The 21,070-nt window shown below is 38.9% G+C and overlaps 1 protein-coding gene across 3 annotated transcripts in view; it reads left to right on the top strand.

Annotated features, from left to right (window-relative positions):
- The window catches only part of OPTN (optineurin), a 41,692-nt gene that overhangs the window by 13,700 nt on the left and 6,922 nt on the right, over nt 1–21,070 (top strand). For all 3 annotated transcript variants that reach the window (XM_038530111.1, XM_038530109.1, XM_038530110.1), the window contains exons 5-12: nt 1,774–1,847; nt 3,760–3,894; nt 11,867–11,969; nt 13,198–13,313; nt 14,724–14,873; nt 15,236–15,329; nt 18,184–18,342; nt 20,899–21,029. In XM_038530111.1, the coding sequence (XP_038386039.1) occupies nt 1,774–1,847; nt 3,760–3,894; nt 11,867–11,969; nt 13,198–13,313; nt 14,724–14,873; nt 15,236–15,329; nt 18,184–18,342; nt 20,899–21,029 (962 nt within the window). The remainder of the gene's footprint in view (nt 1–1,773; nt 1,848–3,759; nt 3,895–11,866; nt 11,970–13,197; nt 13,314–14,723; nt 14,874–15,235; nt 15,330–18,183; nt 18,343–20,898; nt 21,030–21,070) is intronic.

Below are 21,070 nucleotides of genomic sequence, written 5' to 3'. Positions count from 1 at the left end.
TTTTTTTAAAGATTTTTTATTTAAGATTTTATTTATTTATTCATGAGAGACACAGAGAGAGAGAGAGATTTAGAGACAAAGGCAGAGGGAGAAGCAGGCTCTATGCAGGGAGCCTAACGTGGGACTCGATCCCATGTCTCCAGGATCACACCCTGGGCTGCAGGCAGCACTAAACCGCTGCACCACTGGGGCTGCCCTTTAAGACACTTGTTAATAATAGAACCCTTTTTTCAGACCAGCCTTACAAGGAACCTCAGTTTATTAAAAACAAGAAGTGGAGAAAAGAGTGAGCAGAACCGCTGGGGTTGTGATTGAGGGTCCACCTTGGCTTTGCCCCCGCTTCTGACAGCAGCTGCCCGGGCACCTCCGGGAGCAGAGTTGGGAGCCCACGGCATCTGACACATTTTGGTGAAACCAAAACTGAAGTGAGATCAGTGACGTGGTGTGCGCTGGGCCATTCTTGAGCGCATGAGTAGCATCTGTTGTGACCGAGTCTGGGTGTGTGGGTGGTCCCGCTAAATGAAGAGCAGGGCAGCTAGGTGATGGTCGCTACATGAATAGTGAGGGAGAAAAACAAGGATTAGACCTTCTGTGATACACACTGTGGCATTTTAGCTTTGTCAAACTGCACATCTGACATAGGAAAAGAGATAGCGCCTCTGAGAAAGAAGCATGTACCTTGTAGATAATATCTGGGGAGCTTGTAAAAAGCCAAACTCCTGGGTGTGTTGGAATTATTAGCGTATGACTTCCTTTGCCTTCCAGTTCGTTTGCTGCACTAAAGAGTAACAGCCTGGGGAAAGGGCACTTAATACCTCGGCTCCCCATGCCCCCTAATAAATCTTTGGGTGTCTTCAAAGCAGTTGAAATCAGGAGAATTGAAATACCAGATGGAAAGCACACTTCTGTAGACAACCAAAGATGATGAAACACAAGTTTGATCAAATAGCTTTTACCTTTTGCAAATAACTGGCAAAATTCAAGGAGGCCAAAGAACAGATGAGAAGTTTCCAAATGAGGCTTCTTCCTTTGAGGTGCACAGTTAGCATAATATGCTGCTTCACTGATCTGATGACTGACAGTTATTTTTAGCGTAAACATGCTTTTCTTGCCTGGCTTCTGTGAACTAGAAAACATTGCCCAAGATTTAGGAAGAATGTACACATTCAGAATTATCTAGAACCATCTTTGTGCATTTTTGGAAGATTTTCCTGCTAGCTCATTAAAATATAAGTGTCTTTCAAATCATTTAACTGGTCTTAGACTTCTTGTTCCTTAAGTGGCCCACGATGTGTTCACATTTCTGATAGGAGCCAACTTTGTGCTTTGAGAGCTTTGCCCACAGAAAACAGCCTCTTTTTCAGCATTGCTTCAGCAAGTTCTGACATTTTGCATTTTAAAGGCCTGTACAGGGAAGGCGTGTGGAGTTGTCACTAGCTCTATATGACCTTAACTTGAGAGAGAAGGGACCTGCCAAGGAGAGGGAGGAGATAAGCTTTCATGTGTTTGGGGTCAGGTTGACTATTCTGGATGAGACACCAATCTTCACACCTTGGCCTAGATATTTATAATCCTGACAGGGTGTGCAGGGTGAGGGAAGAAGGGTAGATTTCCATTCCATTTCCTTGACCTTGGTTAAACATCTCGCATTTAAATGTTGGTAGGTTCCTTGGGTTGCAGGTCATCAAATTCTTGATCTTTTGCCTTTTTCTCTTTCATAATTTGTCTTGGAGACATTATCATGTTAAAGCACTTTCATTTCTGCCTTTACAGGAAGGAGAAGCAGATGTGGCAGTGAGAGAAATCAGGACAAGTCCTGGTCCCACGAGAACTGATTCCGTTGACACGTATGTGAAGAAGGGCTAGGGCCGTCGGAGACACCCTCGGGCAGTCTTGTCACTTGCAGCTCGCCACTGGGAGGTCAAACATCTTGGCTGCACAAGTTGATTCTTACTAATTTATGCCTTTTAAGAATGTCGGTTTGAATGTGATTTGGTGTTGCAGCCCAAACTGGCAGAGAATAAACACTATGTGTGATGCCTTTGTGGGCTAACAACCCTCACCACTCTGTTGAGAGGCATTTCATCTGCCATAAGATGAGAAGTGAAGACAAACTTGTCCTTCATCAAAAGACTCCTGCTTCCTGATTTGTTTATCAGCACAATTTGACCTGGACCAGGCTGTCCAGCTCGATAAGTGGGATGTTATCATTTTGTCTTCCCTGTTCATTCCCAAGGATAAGCCCAGGTGACTGATACTGAGTAATCTCTAGTGAGGACTGCGAGTGTTCTGAGTCACCGCCTTACCCAGTGGCCAGATGTCTTACCCGTGGCGTCTCAAGTTGACCTGTTCCCAGTAGATATTACGTAGCATACATCTTAAATGGCAGAGGGGCTTGGAGGAAGAGATGGCAAAGGAGCTGGGCATTTGAGCCTCTCCCCATTGCAGGCTATTGACTCATCCCATGTAAGCAGGTTACTGTTGTATTAGTCTATTTGAAAGAGACAGTTACCAGAGAATTTCTCTAGGAATCTTTTCTAAGGCTTTTAGTATCTTTTTTTCTATAACTTGACGAATGTTCTTATAAAACATGAAAATGGGCTAGTTTTTTTTTCCCCACTTATGCTCCCAAGCCCTTGCATCAGGGAGAAAATAAGTGTTAGTATTCTATCATCAAACAGGGCAGTTGGTATAAATGAAAGTTACTCCCTAGCTTAGTTAGCAGTTCCTCAGCTTTTCCCCTGTATTGCTTTTTTAATATCGAAAGACTTTCCTGGAAGTGGTGGGAAGGAAGAAAGCCCTGTTTGAAATTTCCAAGCCACTTCCTCGTCATTTATATCAACCTGCCAAAACCACTTCCTCTTTTAAGCCACAGGTTTGTTTTTTTTTTCTCTAAGGTTTTATTTTTAAGTGATCTCTACACTTAGCGTGGGGCTTGAACTCACGATCAAGAGTCCCACGCCCCTCCAAATGAGCCAACCAGGTGCCCTGAGCCACAGTTATGTTTTAATAACAGCTTCCTTACCTCATTTGAAAATATATTAAGGAGGCAGAGATTGATTTCTGGGTATGGAGTTCAGAGTCTGGAACTGGGATTTAATCCCGGCTGTTTATAAGAGGTGTGAACTGGAGTAGGTGCCATGAGCATCGGTGCAGTCACCCGGGAAGTGTAGTTACTGCACCGGTGGTCCTGGTTTTGTTTATCATCCAACAGCTTCTTGATGTAATCAGATTTCAAAGTCAAGGAAAATATTGTACATTATCAACAGTGCCTATATTTCTCTGCTGTAATTACATGAAATCAAAAACAAACACTATTTTCTTCTCCTAACTTGAGAATATCAAGTTAGAGAAAGGCTGGTGGTCCGCATGTCGCCAGGCTGCACGCCTGCTCGTAGACTTTGTGTGACTTTCCTCTTCTGTAGGAAGGCCGGGCACAAGAAACCAGGGCCACCTCTGCTCCACCATTCTCATGGGTACTGGGTTCTAATGTTATGGGCACACTGGCTATTTGGAGAAAGTGAGCGTGCGCATGCAAAGTGAGCCTACCCGAGAGCCCCCACTCCTTTCTTGGAAAGCACAGAGGAGTATGGCCCCAGTGGTCACAGGGCCAACTGCGTTTGGTCTGTAAATGAGAATTATTTGGAGAGTGTTCTGGAAAGAAGTTCCTTTATGTTGGTTCCTGTTACATTCTTAGACACTTTGACATTGGTGTTTTCTGATGAAAACCTGTTAATCTTTATACTGTTCTTGATGTAGGAACAAATCTACAGAAGGTGCAAGGAATTATTTGGAATTTGAGAAATTAACTGTGAGCCAGCTCCTGCTTTGTCTAAGGGAGGAAAACCAGAAGGTGGAGAGGCTTAAAACTGCACTCAAGGAAGCCAAAGAAAGGTATGAAATAGGTAACTCTAAAGTATGCATACATTGCTTTTTTTTTAAACGGTTTTGTTGAAATAGAATTAAGACACCAAATAATCCATCCATTTGTGTATAGAATATTCACAGGTTTGCAGCCATTACCACATGATAATTTTGGAACATTTTTTCCTCCAGATAAGAAACCCAGGACCTATTGGCACTGATTCCTCATTCTTCCCAGTAATCAGTTCTCTGTCTCCAAGATTTGCCTTTTCTCAAGACTTCATATAAATGGAACCATTTAATATGTGGTCTTTTGTGGTTGACTTTATTTAGCGTCATGTGTTCAGAGTTCATCTATGTTGTAGCATTGTATCAGTTCTTCAGTTCCTTTTTCATTGCAAAGTAATAGACCATTGTGTGACTAGTCAGCATCTTGTTTATTCATCATTTTGTGAACATTTTGGTTCCCACTTAATATTACTTCTGAACATTCATGCAGTTTTTTGTGTGGACATTTTTTTTAATCCCCTGGGGGCATCTACCCAGGAGTGGGATTACTGGGTCATTGGCAACTGTGTGTTTGATAGTTTGAGGAACTACCAAGCTGTTTTCCACAGTGACTGCGCCGCTTTATGTTTCTACCAGAAACATATGAGGGTCCTACTTTCCTCTACATCCTTCTTAACCCTTGTAATTGTCTTCTTGATTATAGCCATCCTCATGGAGTTAGAGTGGTACCTCATTGCGATTCTGATTTCATTTTCCTAGTGACTGATAATGTTGAGCATCTTTTCATGTAGGTCACTTATAGATCTTCTATGAAGAAATATCTATAAAAGAAAAGAAATATCTATTGAAGTCCCTTGCCTATTTAAAAAAGTTGGATTTCCTTTTCATTACTAAGTCATAAGAGTTCATTATCTATTCTAGATGCAAATCCTTTATGAGGTATATGACTTGTAAATACTTTCTCCCGTTCTGTGGATTGCCTCTTTACCTCTTGGATGCTATCATTGACAGCACAAAAAGTTTTTTTGGATGTAGTCCACTTATCTATTTTTCTTTTGTCACTTGTGCTTTTAGTGTTTTTTCTAATGAACCATTGACTAATCCAGGGTCACAAAGATTCACTCCTATATTTTCTCTTAAGAGCTTTTTCATTTTAGCTCTTACATTTAGGGCTCTGATCTATTTTGAGTTTGTGTGTATGATGTGAGATAGGGGTCCAACTTCATTCTTTTGTCTGTGGATATCCAGCAGCACTAATACCATTTATTGAAAAGACCATTCTTTCCCTCACTGAACTGTCATGACACCCTTGGTGGAAATCAGTTGGTCGTAAATGTAAAGATTAATATCTAAACCTTCAATTTTATTCCTTTAATGTATATGTCTATCCTTTGCTAATACTACACTATTTCAATTACTACTGTTTTGTAGTAAATTTTGAAATCAGGAAGTATGAGTTCTCCAACCTTGAAAGATCATTTTGGCTATCCTGGGTTTCTTGTTTTTCTGTATAAATCTTAGGATAAGTTTGCTAATTTCTGGGGGTGGGGGGAACCAGCTGAGATTTTGTTAGGGATTGCATTGAATCTGGAGTTCAGTTTGGGGAGCATTGCCATCTTAATAATATGAAATCAATTGATCCATAGAAGATAACGCATAGATTTATTTAGGTCATCTGTAATGTATTTCAATGATGTTTTGTCATTTTCAGTATACAGGCCTTAAGCTACTTTTCAAAATTAGTTACTATGTATTCTAGACTTTTTAGTGCTGTTATACATGAAATTGTTTCCTTAATTTCATTTTTGGAGTATTCTTTGCTTGTGTACAGAAATACACAACTTTTTTCCTTAATTTCATTTTTGGAATATTCTTTGCTTGTGTATAGAAATATCACAACTTTTTTATATATTGTACATTGATCCTATAGCCTGAAACCTTGCTAGAATCATTTATCAGCACTAATAGTTTTTTCAGTGGATTCCTTTGCATTTTCTTTATATAAGGTCACATCATACTCAAAGAGAAAGTATTACTTCTTTCTTACCAACAAGGGTACCTTGTATTTCTTTTTCTTGCATGATTTCCCTGGCTAGAACCTCTAACACAATGTTAAATACAAGTGGAGAAATGTTAAATACAACATGGTTGTTTTGTTCCTGATCTTAGGGGGAAAGTGCTTTTACGAAGTATATATTAGCTGTAAGGTTTCATAGATGCTTTTATCAGGTTGAGAAGCTCCCATCAATTTCTAGTTTGTTGCACTTTTTATCATGACAGGTTTTGAATTTTGTGGAACACTTTTTCCATGTCTATGGGGATGATTACGTGGGTTTTTTAAACTTCTATTAATATGATGTATTTCACTTATTGATTTTCATATGTTAAACCAGCCTTTCATTCATGGGTAAATCCCATTTGGTCATGATGTATAATCCTTTCTATATGTTGCTAGTTTGGGTTGCTAGAATTTTGTTAAGGATTTTTACATCTTTATTCATAAAGGGTATCAATCCATAGTTTTCTTGCCTTGTGATGTCTTTGGTTTTGGTAGAAGGGAAATACTGGCCTAATAGAATGTGGTATACGTGTATACACATATGCACTTACTTTGGAGTAAAATTCATCTGTGTTATAGAGTTGTGAAGTCAATGAATTCTTATGTGCAAATGCACTTTTTAGAAATGCAAAATGCAAAAAAAAAAAGAAATGCAAAATGCTAAACCATGTAAGACATGGGAAAGGTTATGCAATAGGGTTCCCGTGATTGCAACATTTAATCATAAATATACTATGACATAATTAATTCTCTCAGACATTATAAATGGCTTGTTAATCTTAAAATTATAGCACTGTAAGAATTAGCACTTTCTAACTGAAGCAACTTAGATTTTTTTTTAAGATTTCTTTATTGGGGGTGGGGGCATAGGGCAAGAGAGAGAGTGTCTCAAGATCATGACTTGAGCCAAAACCAAGAGTCAGATGTTTAACTGAGCCACCCAGGCACCTGAAGCAGTTAAAATTTTTAACTATAAAAAGATCTTTTCCTAAAATATGAAACATAAGTTATTTATTCAGATGAGGTTAACCTGGAAGACACATCAGCAGTGGTCCAATAACTTATTTGATAGCTTGTTTCAAAAGCTACAGAGGGCATGCTGGCTGTTCAATCCTAGGGGTTTACATCATATCCTACTGTTGTCCCTTAGAAAATTTCAAAGGTTGACTTCTAGGAGACTAGGGCCATGTATTCTAATAGAGCAAAATATTCATCCTATCTTTTAGACAAATCCCGAAATATAGTAACATGCATAGATAGATGGTAAGGTAAATAAAAGCACCCTTTTTACACCTTAATTACCACAACTGGTTTTTAAAGAGAAGATGTTCCACTTTGAAGAAGACCATTACTACCTATGAATAATCGGCATGTTTGTATGAAGGTAGAGGGAGATGCCAAGATGATACCATGTGGCAGGACCTAGAAAGCAAGTAGGTCAGACACCAGAGAGAATACCACTAGACTCCTAACATGTCTGAATGTAACTGAGCAATTTCTCCATTGGGGAAGAGCATGGAGAAACCATGCAAATTTTAAAGATGTAATTATGCATAGAAGTAAAAAAAAAAGTTCCATAAGAAAAGGAAAAGTGTTCAAGGCACAGAGTTCAACTGAGTACTCCCTGTGTGTGCCTAATAACGTAAACACTGGGTAGTTATCTAACTGAATTTCAATATAGCCAATTTTGGAAATGGAACAGGTAAGCTGGGTCCAGGAGCATCTGTGGTATGTGAGTTCAGCTAATTGTGTGTTACAATTCAGTAGGATTTAAGTCTGGTGCATGGAGGTAATTTAAGTCTGGTGCATGGAGGTAATCATGTTTGTATTCTGTGAGCACCTTTACTCCACCTGTGTTCTATCCACCATTCTCAGAAGTCAAGTTTAGCCAGTAGTTCATGCATACTTAGACAACATTATTAGCTTTCATGATGAAAGTGTCAACTTAGGAATTTGCTAATTATACCTCCTTCATATGATGTATGTAATTCCTACTTTCAGAATAATTATAGCCTTCTCTCTGCAGCTATAGCTCTTCAGATAGCACTAGGAAGTCAGGCATGCCTTTGAGATGGCTCTGTTTATTCTCCCACCTTAAGCACCTGTAAAGGGTCCCTTTCTCAATAGTATTAAATTTCTACTCTGTAAGCCAGCCTTCTCTCAGTATTTGGTAACTGGCAAGTCAACAGTAGTTAACAAGACTTCATGTTCTCTGGGTGGGTACCAGAATGGTGATTTCTCCCTTGCTGAGATAGGCCCGAAACCAAGAAATTAAACCCCTGATACCTGGACAACTTGGCTTGCTTTCCAGGCTGTATAGGATACAATGAAAATGTATTTTAAGACCCAACATGTCTCTCTCTCAGACAAGTGAGTCTTCAACTATTTTCATGAATCACAACAAATGGGTATAGACAGTATAAAATTTATTCTGATAACTTTTAGGAGACTTGTGGGGAAAAGGGATCATAGATTGAGGTTTTTTTCTCATTGTTTTCCAGGGTTAGTATTTCATGTAATTTGCATTTTCTAAACAAATTTGAACTGATAGCAAGTAAAGAGGGGGAAAGTGCATAGCAAGAGAATCAAGAGGTAGCAGAGACAGTCAGTCCAAGATGAAAATTTGCCCTAGGAAAGTAAAATAAATGATCATTCAAATGTAGATCAGAACCCTAGGTCATGCTTGAGTGACATGAAAAAGGCTCATCTATCAACCCTGCCGCAGCTGGCTCTTAACCCATTTAAGCCTGTCTTAATGAAACAGTGCCTGTGCACCAGTTAGCCTGCCTTAGCCTGAAACAATGCCTGTGCACCAGCTAGGTCTGGCACTTTGCAATGGCTCTAGCTATTTTGATACTTACCTCCATGCACCAGACTTAAATTACCTCCATGCACCAGACTTAAATCCTACTGAATTGTAACACACAATTAGCTGAACTCACATACCACAGATGCTCCTGGACCCAGCTTACCTGTTCCATTTCCAAAATTGGCTATATTGAAATTCAGTTAGATAACTATCCAGTGTTTACGTTATTAGGCACACACAGAGTACTCAGTTGAACTCTGTGCCTTGAACACTTTTCCTTTTCTTATGGAACTTTTTTTTTTACTTCTATGCATAATTACATCTTTAAAATTTGCATGGTTTCTCCATGCTCTTCCCCAATGGAGAAATTGCTCAGTTACATTCAGACATGTTAGGAGTCTAGTGGTATTCTCTCTGGTGTCTGACCTACTTGCTTTCTAGGTCCTGCCACATGGTATCATCTTGGCATCTCCCTCTACCTTCACCCTAAGGAATTCCTTCACTGTCTTGTGTTCCATCACCTGTTTCCTGAATCCATTGTCTTTCCTACTCTTTTTTGAATGTTTTTTAGTTTTGTGTTTTTTTTTTTCAAACACAGTTCACTACATTTCCACTAACTTACTGAAAAAGAACATATGGGCAGTATATTTTCTGAGACCTGTATATCTGAAAATCTCTCCTGCCTTTATACTTCATGGATAGTTTGGCTGGGTATAAAATTCTGTAATTGGATAAGATTTTACCTCCACGTTTCAATAACATTGCTTCATTGTGTCCCAGCTTCTGGTCTTAATGCTGAGAGACCCACTGCCATCCTGGTTCTTCATCTTTGGGAATGAGACTTCTCATGTGCTTTGGTTTGAGCCCGTTTTTCATCTGTTTATTCTGGACACACTTGGGCTTTTCGTTCTGCAAACTCATGTCCTTCAGTTCTTGAAACATGATCTTGAATTAATTTAGTGATAATCTCTTACCCTCAGTTTTCTTTGTTCTCTCTTTCTGGCATTATTAGTATTTTGAATTGGATCTCTTCTAATTTTCTTAGCTCCTTGTTCCTTTTATCTCTCTCTTTTTTCCCCTTCTGCTAGATTTGACCAACTTTGATCTTCTGTTTTTTGCAAGCGAGAACCTTTGAATGTTCCTTTTTACTGTGTTCTACTTTTTGTGGTTATAATGTTTCCTCCTATCTCTAAGGATATTAGTGATACTATTTTGACTTTTTCCCTCCACTGGCATTTTCTATTTTCAGTAAGTTACTTTTTCTGTTTCATATTAATATTTTCCTTAAGTGTCTGGCAATCTTGGCTGTTTGACCAGATTTAGCAGAATTATAGGGTGTTAGAAGCTGAGCACATCTAAGGAGATCTGGCTGGGAGGTTTCCTTGGGGAAGCCCCACATCAGGAATTTTAAATCTTGGGGCATTTGGGTGGCTCTGTGGTTGAGCATCTGCCTTTGGCTCAAGTCGTGATCCCAGGATCCTGGGTTCAAGTCCCGCATCAGGCTCCCCACAGAGAGTCTACCTCTCCCTCTGCCTGTGTCTCTGCCTTTCTCTCTGTGTCTCTCATGAAAAAATAAATAAAATCTTTAAATGAATGAATGAATAAATTAATTAATTAATTATTTCTTTAAAAAATTTAAATCTTTTCCCTTATCCTGGTTACATACTACAGAGGAGACTCTTCCAGCCTCCTGCCTGGAAGATGTTGAAGTTCTTGAGATGAGTAGAAAAAGGTGGGTGAAGGTCTTAGTGTTCTGTGTGTAACTGTGTGTCAGTTCCCCTTATGGAAGAACCCACTTCTCATCTCTAACATCTCAACCCAGAAACCTTTTATTTTGTGATATTCTTTCATTGTAGGCTCCACACCCAGCTTGGAGCCCAACATGGTGCCTCAACTCACCACCCTGACATCAAGAGTCAGATGCCCAACTGACTGAGCACCCTTTCTAGTTCCTCTCTTTTTTTTTTAAGATTTTATTTATTTATTCATGACAGATACAGAGAGATAGATAGATAGAGAGAGAGAGAGAGAGAGAGGCAGAGAAACAGGCAGAGGGGGAAGCAGGCTCCATGCAGGGAGCCTGATGTGGGACTCAATCCCGGGTCTCCAGGATCACACCCCAGGCTGAAGGCAGCACTAAACCACTGGGCCACTGGGGCTGCCCCCTTCTAGTCCCTCTTAAACAGGCTCCACCTTTGTCCCCATGTCCAGAGGAATCTGATGTCACTGACTCCTGAGCCTTCGGGTCACCATAATGTCAATTGGATTATATCTTGGCTTTCCCTGCTATGGCTTCAGACCTAGCCTTACTGGGCTGCCAAATCAATTCATTCATAGCCATGCCCCCTAAATCTTGCTGTTATTTTCTCTCCCTTTCTCTTTGTTCTTGTATGTTATGGCTTTTTTTTTTTTTTTAAGATTTCATTTATTTATTCATGAGAGACAGAGAGAGAGGCAGAGACATAGGCAGAGGGAGCAGAAGGCTCCCTGTAGGGAGCCAGATGGGGGACTCAACCCCTGGGCCCTGGGATCATGACCTGAGCCAAGGGCAGATGCTCAACCACTGAGTCACCCAGGTGCCCCTGTATATGGCTTTTTAAAAGTCATTTTGGTGGCATCTAGGTGGGAGAAAAATATATTCAGTTCACCGTTTTTAACTAGAAATCTCTTCTTTCATTTGCATTTCTGTTGGGCTGGCCTTCAGGTGGTTATTATTCAGTATAAGAATGTTGGTACTTTTTGTCTATTTTTCCTTTCTCTGCTGAATCCTTATAAAGGGACACACTCATGTAACACACATGCATACAGGTACATACACACAAAGACAGATTTTAAAAATATTTCTGTGTATTACTGAATACACAGAAAGAGGCAGTGTTTTTCAGTGTTTGTGATGATTTATGCCCATCTTTTGCCTCTGCATGAATTCATGCTTTAACTCCTGTCTAGCCAATTTTAGGATGAAAAGCTAAGCCCAGAAAGGTTAATAGAGTAAATGTAGAGAGATTTTGAAGCCCTTGATCCTTTATCCAAATTTCAGACAATGTTCTTTTTAGTGTTTCTGCAATTGTTATTCCTCTTAAAGCCAAAGAGAAAGTAACTTTAACATATTCTGTATTTTTCAGAGTTTTATATTTTGAAAAGAAAGCCAGTGGTGGTTCTGAGATTGAGACCCAGACAGAGGAGAGCACAGAAAAAGAGAAAGAAGAGGAGAAAGGCCCAGAAACTGTGGGTACTTAAGTTCTAAGGCTGTTGTCACACCGCCATTGTACATAAGAGTCATATCTGAAGTCAAGTCTTGTGCTGTTATTAGCTTTAGAAACAGAAATAATTTTAATGTTGGATATATTCTGTTTCTCTCATATTTCCTTGTTCTGATTTGAATTTCATCCATAGTAAATTGTAGTGAGATGTGTTCCTATCCCAGTTATTGTAGGGAATCATACCTCTCTTCTTTTTTTTTTAAGATTTATTTATTTTAGAGAGCAAGAGTGTGCGTGAGTCAGGGGGAGGGACAGAGGGAGAAGGAGAAAGAGAATCCCAAGCAGACTGCCCTCAGAGGGCAGAGCCCAACACAGGGCTCCATCTCACCACCCTGAGATTAGGACCCCAGCCCAAATCAAAAGTCAGATACCCAACCAACTGGGTAGGCTGCCCAGACGGCCCTATCTCTAAACTCTTCATGACTGATTTTCTTTCCTAACTTCGTGAATGAACAGATCCACCAGCAAAGAAAGCAATTTTGTCCACTTTATAATGAGATCACTTGAGAATATGACCCAGAAACTTGAGATAAAATTGAAAGACCTTGATTCTACCCTACTACTGGTTTGAATGAAATAGTTTGAATGAAAAGGTTTATGTTTCTGTAGCCAGTGTTCTGTGGCAACTCAGAGATGTGCATTGGAGCCTGTCACACAGTCTTAAGCTAAGGGAAGGTTGACGAAGCCAGGAGGTTTTAAGTGCCGCAGTCATCCACATGAAAGACATTTATGTAAGATGCTCACTTTAGCCAGTTCATTTATTCAGCAAATATATGTTGCATGCCTACTATATGCCATGCTCTGGGCTGAGTCTCCTACTTTGAGAGACCAGAGAACATTTCAAACACTGAGATCAAGAGATAACCAGTTATGACAGTGCATCCAAATTGATCAGTTATGTAAGAAAAACAGTTTATATATAAATATTGCCAGATGTATTAGTGATTATATATGTAAATTACATATTATGAAATGTAAAATGTTATCTGTAATTAGTAAATGTAAACATATAAGGGAACAGAGTTGTATCTAAAACATTTCTTTTCATGTAAGATATTTAGGGCATTGATTGTCCAAAATTTAATCACCGGTCTTCATTGGATACTAATGGTTCACTCTATTTTCCCACAAAGAGAGTCATTTAATCTCTGATATGAATCACTTGTGCATGTTTGGAATTTCTTGAATGACAGGTTGGCAGTGAAGTGGAGACATTGAACCGTCAGGTGACAACCCTATTTAAGGAGCTTCAAGAGGCACATACAAAACTCAGTGAGGCTGAGTTAATGAAGAAGAGACTTCAAGAGAAGTAAGAATGAGAGATGAATTTTATTCCCCTTCAGAAAATGGACATTTTTACAAAATGTATTACTATGTGTAAAAATATGGCTTTGTTACTATGTTACCCAAAGAAAAATAGAAACCTAATTAAAATATGAATTCAGAAAATGCTAACATCAAGATTAATGTACAGGTTCATTTATAAATATGAAATACTTGCGGATAGGGGGATGGGGCCCAGGGAAATCTGATTCTGCTGTTCAGAGATGTTTGTTATGCGTACTAGAGTCTCTGTGAGGACCTGTAAAAAAGCAGTAAGCCCAGTTTTCTGTGACTTATGTGAGCTGACAATATTGATGTAAGCAAACATAAATGAAAACTGCCAAAGAGAAGGAAGAACTTGAGTGAGATTTATTGAGGACAAAATTCATTTTTAGTCAATTATGAAGGCTAATATTTAAACTGAGACCTTTGCATTTGCTTGTTTTTCTTGATGTAGCAAATTACTTGAAATTTAGAAATGCTAAGTTTATGTTGTTCTTTTGGATTAGTTGGCAAACATATATCCAGCACAACACATGAGTGTACGTTGCCTTAGAGCTACAGTATTATGGTAATCTGGCACAGCCTAGCAGCTAAAGGACTTTGGACAAACAGACTTAGTTGACATATGGATCTGGAATTTATCTGTGGTATTACCTTGGGCAAATTATATATTAAGCCTCTGTGAGCCTAGTTTATCATTTGTAAAACGTACGCGTGTTGTTATCCCTACTTCATAATATTGTATTGAGATGTTTAACATGCTTGGCATTAACGCCTTGCATATAGCAACCATGAGTTCATATTTGCTATTATTATATTGAAATTCTCTTTCTGAACTTAGGGAGCTTCCTTTTCCCTTATTAAATCCTCGCCAGAAGTCATATTCTTTGTGCTTAAGGGAACCCAGACTTCTTAAAATATTGCAGATATCCATGGATCACTATATGAAAAGCATCTTTAGCCAATTACTATTTTGGACTATATCTGACCAACAAAAATATACTTGCGTGACTACTGAAGACAGTTATTCCAAGCGGGCCATAGCTTGTGTGGTCTTAGATCTGCACTTTTTTTAATGTTAAGCATAAGGGTTCAAAATTGTGTAAATTTCTTTTCAAAAAAAAAAATCTGTATTTTTTTTTAATGTTTAGTCATGAGGGTTTAGAAATACTACTTGCTTCTGGTAAAGAAGCAAGGAGGATAAAATATTTTATTTTTTTTTTGCCGTTATATCCTTGAAAAATGGAAAAATGAAAAATCCTAAAAAAAAAAAAAAAAGAAAAATGCAATCCTAAATTTCTTTGTGTTTGCTACATAATCTTGGGATTTATTTAAAAGCCACTGAGAAATAAAGGAGTGTTGTTTATCCTCATGAAAATTTGATATTTCTTAGATGTCAGACCCTTGAAAGGAAAAATTCTGCAACCCCATCAGAGCTGAATGAAAAGCAAGAGCTTGTTTATAACAACAAAAAGTTGGAGCTACAAGTGGAAAGCATGCGATCAGAAATCAAAATGGAGCAAGCTAAAACCGAAGAGGAGAAGTGAGTATCCCATGACTGAATGACCCCTTGCTAGGAGAAGATAGAATAGTACTTTTATAAGATTGGAATTAGGATTTAACAACAAACTTTAAACTTTTCTATGTAATTGAAGGAGTACTAAGAGACTTTTCTGAGGAGATCAAATTTGTTCTGCTATAACAACATTATTAAAGTTCCTTGTAACCTATAGATTTTTTTTTAAATATTTTCTTTGAGAGTAAGAAAATGTCAGCAGGTGGTGAGATGGTAAAGGTAGGAGAGACGATTTTGCTAGTTGAATGCTCGGAAGAAGATTGAAGAACAAATCTAAGTTTTTATCATATTTCCCCCCAATATTCAGTTTCTTAATTTCTTTTGAATAGGTCCAAGTTAGCCACTCTCCAGTTGACACATAACAAGCTTCTTCAAGAATACAATAATTCATTGAAAACAATCGAGGAACTGAAAAGGAAAGAGGTACTCATAGAAAAAAATTATTTTCATGGCCCCATAACAAACAGGCTGTAAACATTTTTATATGTAAAGCAGTTGTGTTAATCCTTGAGTCTGTTTTTCAAAGGTTGTTCTTCAGTTTTATAGTTGATTTCTTGTGTCTAAGTGCGTAGAACTTCTGATGGTCCACCTGTGTATAATTTGCTTCATGTGCAAAGATCGTGCTAATGTCCTACAGTCAGGGAGTAAGTTTTTAGCACTTCTTTTTTTTTTTAACATTTATTTATTATTTGAGAGAGAGAGAGCATGGTGAGCCTGGGCAGAGAGAGAGGGAGAGAGAATCTCAAGCAGACTGCCTGCGGAGCACAGAGCCCAACTCAGGGCTCGATCCCACAACCCTGAGATTATGACCTGAGCTGAAATCAAAGAGTTGGCTACTTAACCAACTGAGCCTCCCTGGTGCCACAGCCTTTAGCATTTCTAACAGGGTGGGTTTGTAGGAGAGCTACCAGTGTGGGCTCCCACAGGAACAGGGTGCAGCAAGATTGTGGGCTGCCACTGGAGGGGTTGTCTCCATGGAGCTGTTACAGGGCTAGCTTGCTGCTGTCAGTGACCTGGAGACCCTGGATTTACCAGATTGCAACTTACATTAATAGAATGCCAGTGTGGTGCAGCAGTTTAAACATGGGTGGATTTGTGAGGTGTGATAGGCATTTTAGTTAACCGGGTGGGGTCAACCTTTTCATGCTACATATGCATATCAAGTTGTCACCCTGTTCACTTTAAATATCTTACAATTTAATTTGTCAGTTTTACTTGGATAAAGCTGGGATAAATAAGTGAAGATCATGGAAGCTTTGAATTAGTAGAAGGGGGTCTTTGAGTTTAATATGCTTATAAATGTACTCTTCATTTTTCTTTTTTTTTTTTAAAGTTGTATTTCTTTTGAGAGAGAGAGTGTGTGCACAAGCGGAAGGAGGGTCAGAGGGAGAGAATCTTTCAAGCAGATTCCCTGTTGAGGGCAGAGCTCAGTGATGCAGAACTCAATCCCACAACCATTTAGATTATAACCTGATTCGAAACAGATGCTTAATTGACTGGGTCATTCAGACATCCTTGTTGTTCTTCTTTTTTTTTTTTTTTTTGATAGAATATTGTTCCTTTCTAGAAGCTAGTAAGTTTTTTCATTATTTATTTATTTGTATTTAATTGAAGTCAGTTGACCTACAATATCATACTAGTTTTCATTGTCTAACATAGTGATCAGATGTTTATACACATTATGAAATGCTCATGATTGTAGTTACTATCTGTGAGCATATAAAGTTATTACAATAGTATTGACTGTACAGTTGATCCTTGAATAGAAAGGGTTTGCACGGGTCCACTTAATGTGCAGATTTTTTAAAATACAGAACTATAAGTGTGTCTTTTTCTTCTTTGTTGTTTTCTTAATAACATCTTTTCTCTAGCTAACTTTATTGTAGGAATACAGTATATGATACATATGTGTTAATCCACTAAATTATTGGTAAGGTTTCCTGTCAACCATAGTCTGTTACTAGTTAAGTTTCTGGGGAGTCGAAAGTTACATTGTGAATTTGCGACTCTGCAGAGGGTCAGTGGCTCTAACCCCTATGTTGTTCAAGGGTCAGCTATATTCCCTCTGCTGTACTATACATCCCCGTGACTTATTTATTTTATAACTAGAAGTTATGTGCCTCTTGGTCCCCTTCATTCCCATATCTCCCTCTCCTCTGGCAACTACTAGTTTATTCTCTGTATTTATGTTTGTTTCTATGTTTTGTTTTTCAAATTCCACATATAAGTGAAATCATATGGTATTTGTTTCTCTGACTTACCTCACTTAGCATAGGTGGACCTCTAAGTACATCCCTGTTGTCACAAATGGCAAGATTTCAGTCTTTTTATGGCTGAGTGATACATCTATGTGTGCGTACATGTATAGATCACATCTTTATCCATTCAGCTATTCGATGGATATTGAGGCTGCTTCCATATCTTAGTATTGTAAATAATGCTGTAGTAAAAATAAGCATGGATATATCTTTTTTAATTAGTATTTTCATTTTCTTTGGATAAATATCCAGAAGTGGGATTGCTGGATCATAGGGTAGCTCTATTTTTAACTTTTTGAGGAACCTCTGTACTGTTTTCTACCGTGGGTATACCAGTTTGCATTCCCACCAACAGCCCAGCAGGGTTCCTTTTTCTCCACATCCTCACCAACACTTGTTCTTTTTTGTCTTTTTGACACTAGTCATTCTGACAGGTGTGAGGTGACCAATTTTTAATATAAACATGTTTCTTCTTTTCCTCTGACTTCACCAAGTAACAGTAATATCAGTGGGGAAGATGACAGTATCAGCAAGTTACAACCTCACTGAGATCAGGGTTTGTTATTATTTCCCTTATTTCAGTGGGTTTTTTTAAATTGTTTTAAACTAAGAAAATGTAATTTGCAAGCTATAAGTTAAATGAATACAATTTTCTGAGTAAGTTATCATTGATTGCTAATTAACAGAACAGTTTAGAAGCCAATCACTTAAAGAAATTAAACTTCATTTAATATTTTACTAAAATAGGTTAAATTAGGGGCCCCTGGGGGGGCATAGATGGTTAAGCAACCGACTCTTGGTTTTGGTTCAGGTCGTGATCTTAGGATTGTGAGATCAAAGCCTCACGTTGGGATCTGCACTCGGCACGGAGCCTGATTGAGACTCTCCCTCTTCCTCTGTTCCTTCCTGACCTCACTTATGCCCACATGGGCTCTCTCTCTCTCTCAAATAAATAAATCTTAAAAAAAATAGATTGGATTATTTCACAGCCATTTCTAGAATAATCTTGTCTCTTTCAGTCAGAAAAAGTGGATAAGGTGATTCTGCAAGAACTAAGTGAAAAACTGGAACTGGCAGAGAAGGCCCTGGCTTCCAAGCAGCTTCAGATGGATGAGATGAAGCAGACCATCACCAAGCAGGAGGAGGACCTGGAAACCATGACCGTTCTTAGGGCTCAGGTAAGCTGTGGTCTGAAACATGAATTGAGTAAGGCCAACCTTTATCGTATTCTCATTTGGAAAAGCAATCGTGTTTAAAATATATTTTTGGATTTTATATAATTCCCACCAATATATTAAAAAAAAGTTTTATTGAAGTATATCATGTGTGGAAAGTGCACCAAATTTTTAAGGGTATAGTTCAATGAATTTATCCACTTATGGTTGATAGGTAGTTAGCTTATTTTCAATTTGGAGCATTATGATTATCGTTGCTCTGACATTCTAGTGCCTGTCTCTTTGTTTGGTTTGTGCGTTCATTTCTGTTGGGTGCATATCTCGCTAGTGGTGGAATGGCTGGTTCATGGAGTACACATATTACTCAGTGTTACTAGATGTCGCCAACAGTTTTCCGAAGTCGTTGTACCAGTTTTTACTCCTATCAACAGACTCCCCATTGATCGACATCCTTACCCTTACCTGTATTATCAGAATTTCAACCCAAGCCCTTTATAGCAATTCATTTATTTGAGTACCTCATGGTATTGTTGTCATATCCTTTGTCCTTCTGACATTGGTTGTGTTTTTGTTTTTTTTTAAAGATTTTATTTATTTATTCATGATAGTCACAGAGAGAGAGAGAGAGAGGCAGAGACACAGGCAGAGGGAGAAGCAGGCTCCATGCACCGGGAGCCCGATGTGGGATTCGATCCTGGGTCTCCAGGATCGCGCCCTGGGCCAAAGGCAGGCGCCAAACCGCTGCGCCACCCAGGGATCCCCAATTGGTTGTGTTTTGATAGGTACTCTCACTCATTCAGCCACTGCTTTTTGAGCACCTGTAACATGAGCCACTGTTGTCATTGCAAGGCATGTATAGGAATGGACAGAACGACCCAGGTCTGACTGGCTTAAAGCTAATCAGAGAAAGAAGTAAGACTATAACTCAAATTGAGATCTGATTCAAAAAACCCCATGATGCATCAATGATAGCATAAAATGTTGGACCATTCACAGATGGCAGGAAGTCCCTTAAAATGACCTTTTTATTACATGGTTGTAGTGAGGGGAGGTTGGTAACTAAAACTGTGATAGAATATTTAAATTTTTATTGATTTTACTTTTAGAGATAAACATTTTTATCCTAGAACCATAAAATTTTGGGGGAAAAAACTCATTTTAAATCTGGAAAGCTAAAAACTGGTGTTAGAGTAATGTTCATTTCACTCTTGAGTTCATTTTTACTTTAGAATTTTGTAACAGGAAATCATATCACGCCATAATATTTATATATTTCTAGATAAGAAATTACCCTCCAGGGCAGCCCAGGTGGCTCAGTGGTTTAGCACCGCCTTCAGCACAGGGCGTGATCCTGGGGACCCAGGATCGAGTCCCATGTCAGGCTCCCTTCATGGAGCCTGCTTCTCCCTCTGCCTATGTCTCTGCCTCTCTCTCTCTCTCTCTCTGTGTGTGTGTGAAATAAATAAATAATAAATAAATAAATAAATAAATAAATAAATAAATAAATAAATAAATAAAATATTTAAAAAAGAAAGAAATTATCCTCCAATTTAGCAGCTGAAACAACAACAAGCATTTGTTATCTTCGAGTTTCTGTGGGTTGGGCATCCAGGAGCAGCTTAGCAGGATGATTCTGGCCCAGAGCCCCTCATGAGGCTGTACTCAAGATCTGTTTCCAAGCTGGCACGCTCACATGGCTGTGGGCAGGAGGCCTGAGTTCCTTACCCTGTGGGCCTCCAGGGTGTACACAGGCAGCTTGCACACCCTCATGACATGTCAGTGAGCTTCCCCTACAACAAGTGACCCAGAAGAGAACAAGACAAGCCACACACCATCCTTTCTGCAATATCCTAGTGGTTACACAGGTTGGCTCTATTCATTGTGGAAGGGGACCACATAAAGGTGAGGATCACTGGAGCCATCTTGGAGGCTGGCTACCATTGTGGGAAATGGCATAGAATGTGGGCATCAATCTTGGTTCAAGTGCTGGTTTAATCACTTACCTAATTTACCCAAGATTGAGCGCTGTTAAACTTGTAAATGCGAAATGAGCATAGCAATTCCACATTGCTACGTAGAATTTTTTGATAAAGTGAAATGAGGTAGGAATACAGGCACCCAACATAGAACCTTGTACATGTTTGGAATTTAATAAATAGTATCTATTTATTATTATTATTTAAAATTAAATTTAAGACCAGCCTTTATAAATATAACTGGCAGAGTAAGTAAGCTATTAAGCTAATCTTGAATATTATTTTTTTAAAAGGCCAGAGAATCTTGCTGAACAAATGTTACATGTGGTATTTAAACCACCTATATCAGTGTCATTGTCAGGTTCTAATTGTCTAACATGCTCACACATGCGCGTGCGACTTGTCTCCTCTCTGAAGGTGGTTGGAAAGTCTCAGTCGCCACACTGGTTTCCAGCAGGAATATGTGCACCCATTACTTACAAGGCATATCATATGAGGCAGCACTCTGTCTGCACCCCATCACCAGGTGGGTGAATCTACATTTGCCTAGGTGGTGACTTCTGCCTCTTTTACCTTCTATCAGATGGAGGTTTACTGTTCTGACTTTCATGCTGAAAGAGCAGCAAGAGAGAAGATACATGAAGAAAAGGAACAGCTGGCGCTGCAGCTGGCAATCCTGCTGAAAGAGAATAATGCTTTTGAAGATGGAGGCAGGTAAGGCTCGGGAAGGCTCAGGGCACCCACCTGGAGCCCAG

This window comes from Canis lupus, chromosome 2, assembly GCF_011100685.1.
Source record: "Canis lupus familiaris isolate Mischka breed German Shepherd chromosome 2, alternate assembly UU_Cfam_GSD_1.0, whole genome shotgun sequence".
NCBI classification, from domain to species: Eukaryota; Metazoa; Chordata; class Mammalia; order Carnivora; family Canidae; genus Canis; species Canis lupus.
This window is presented reverse-complemented; position numbering and strand designations above follow the sequence as displayed.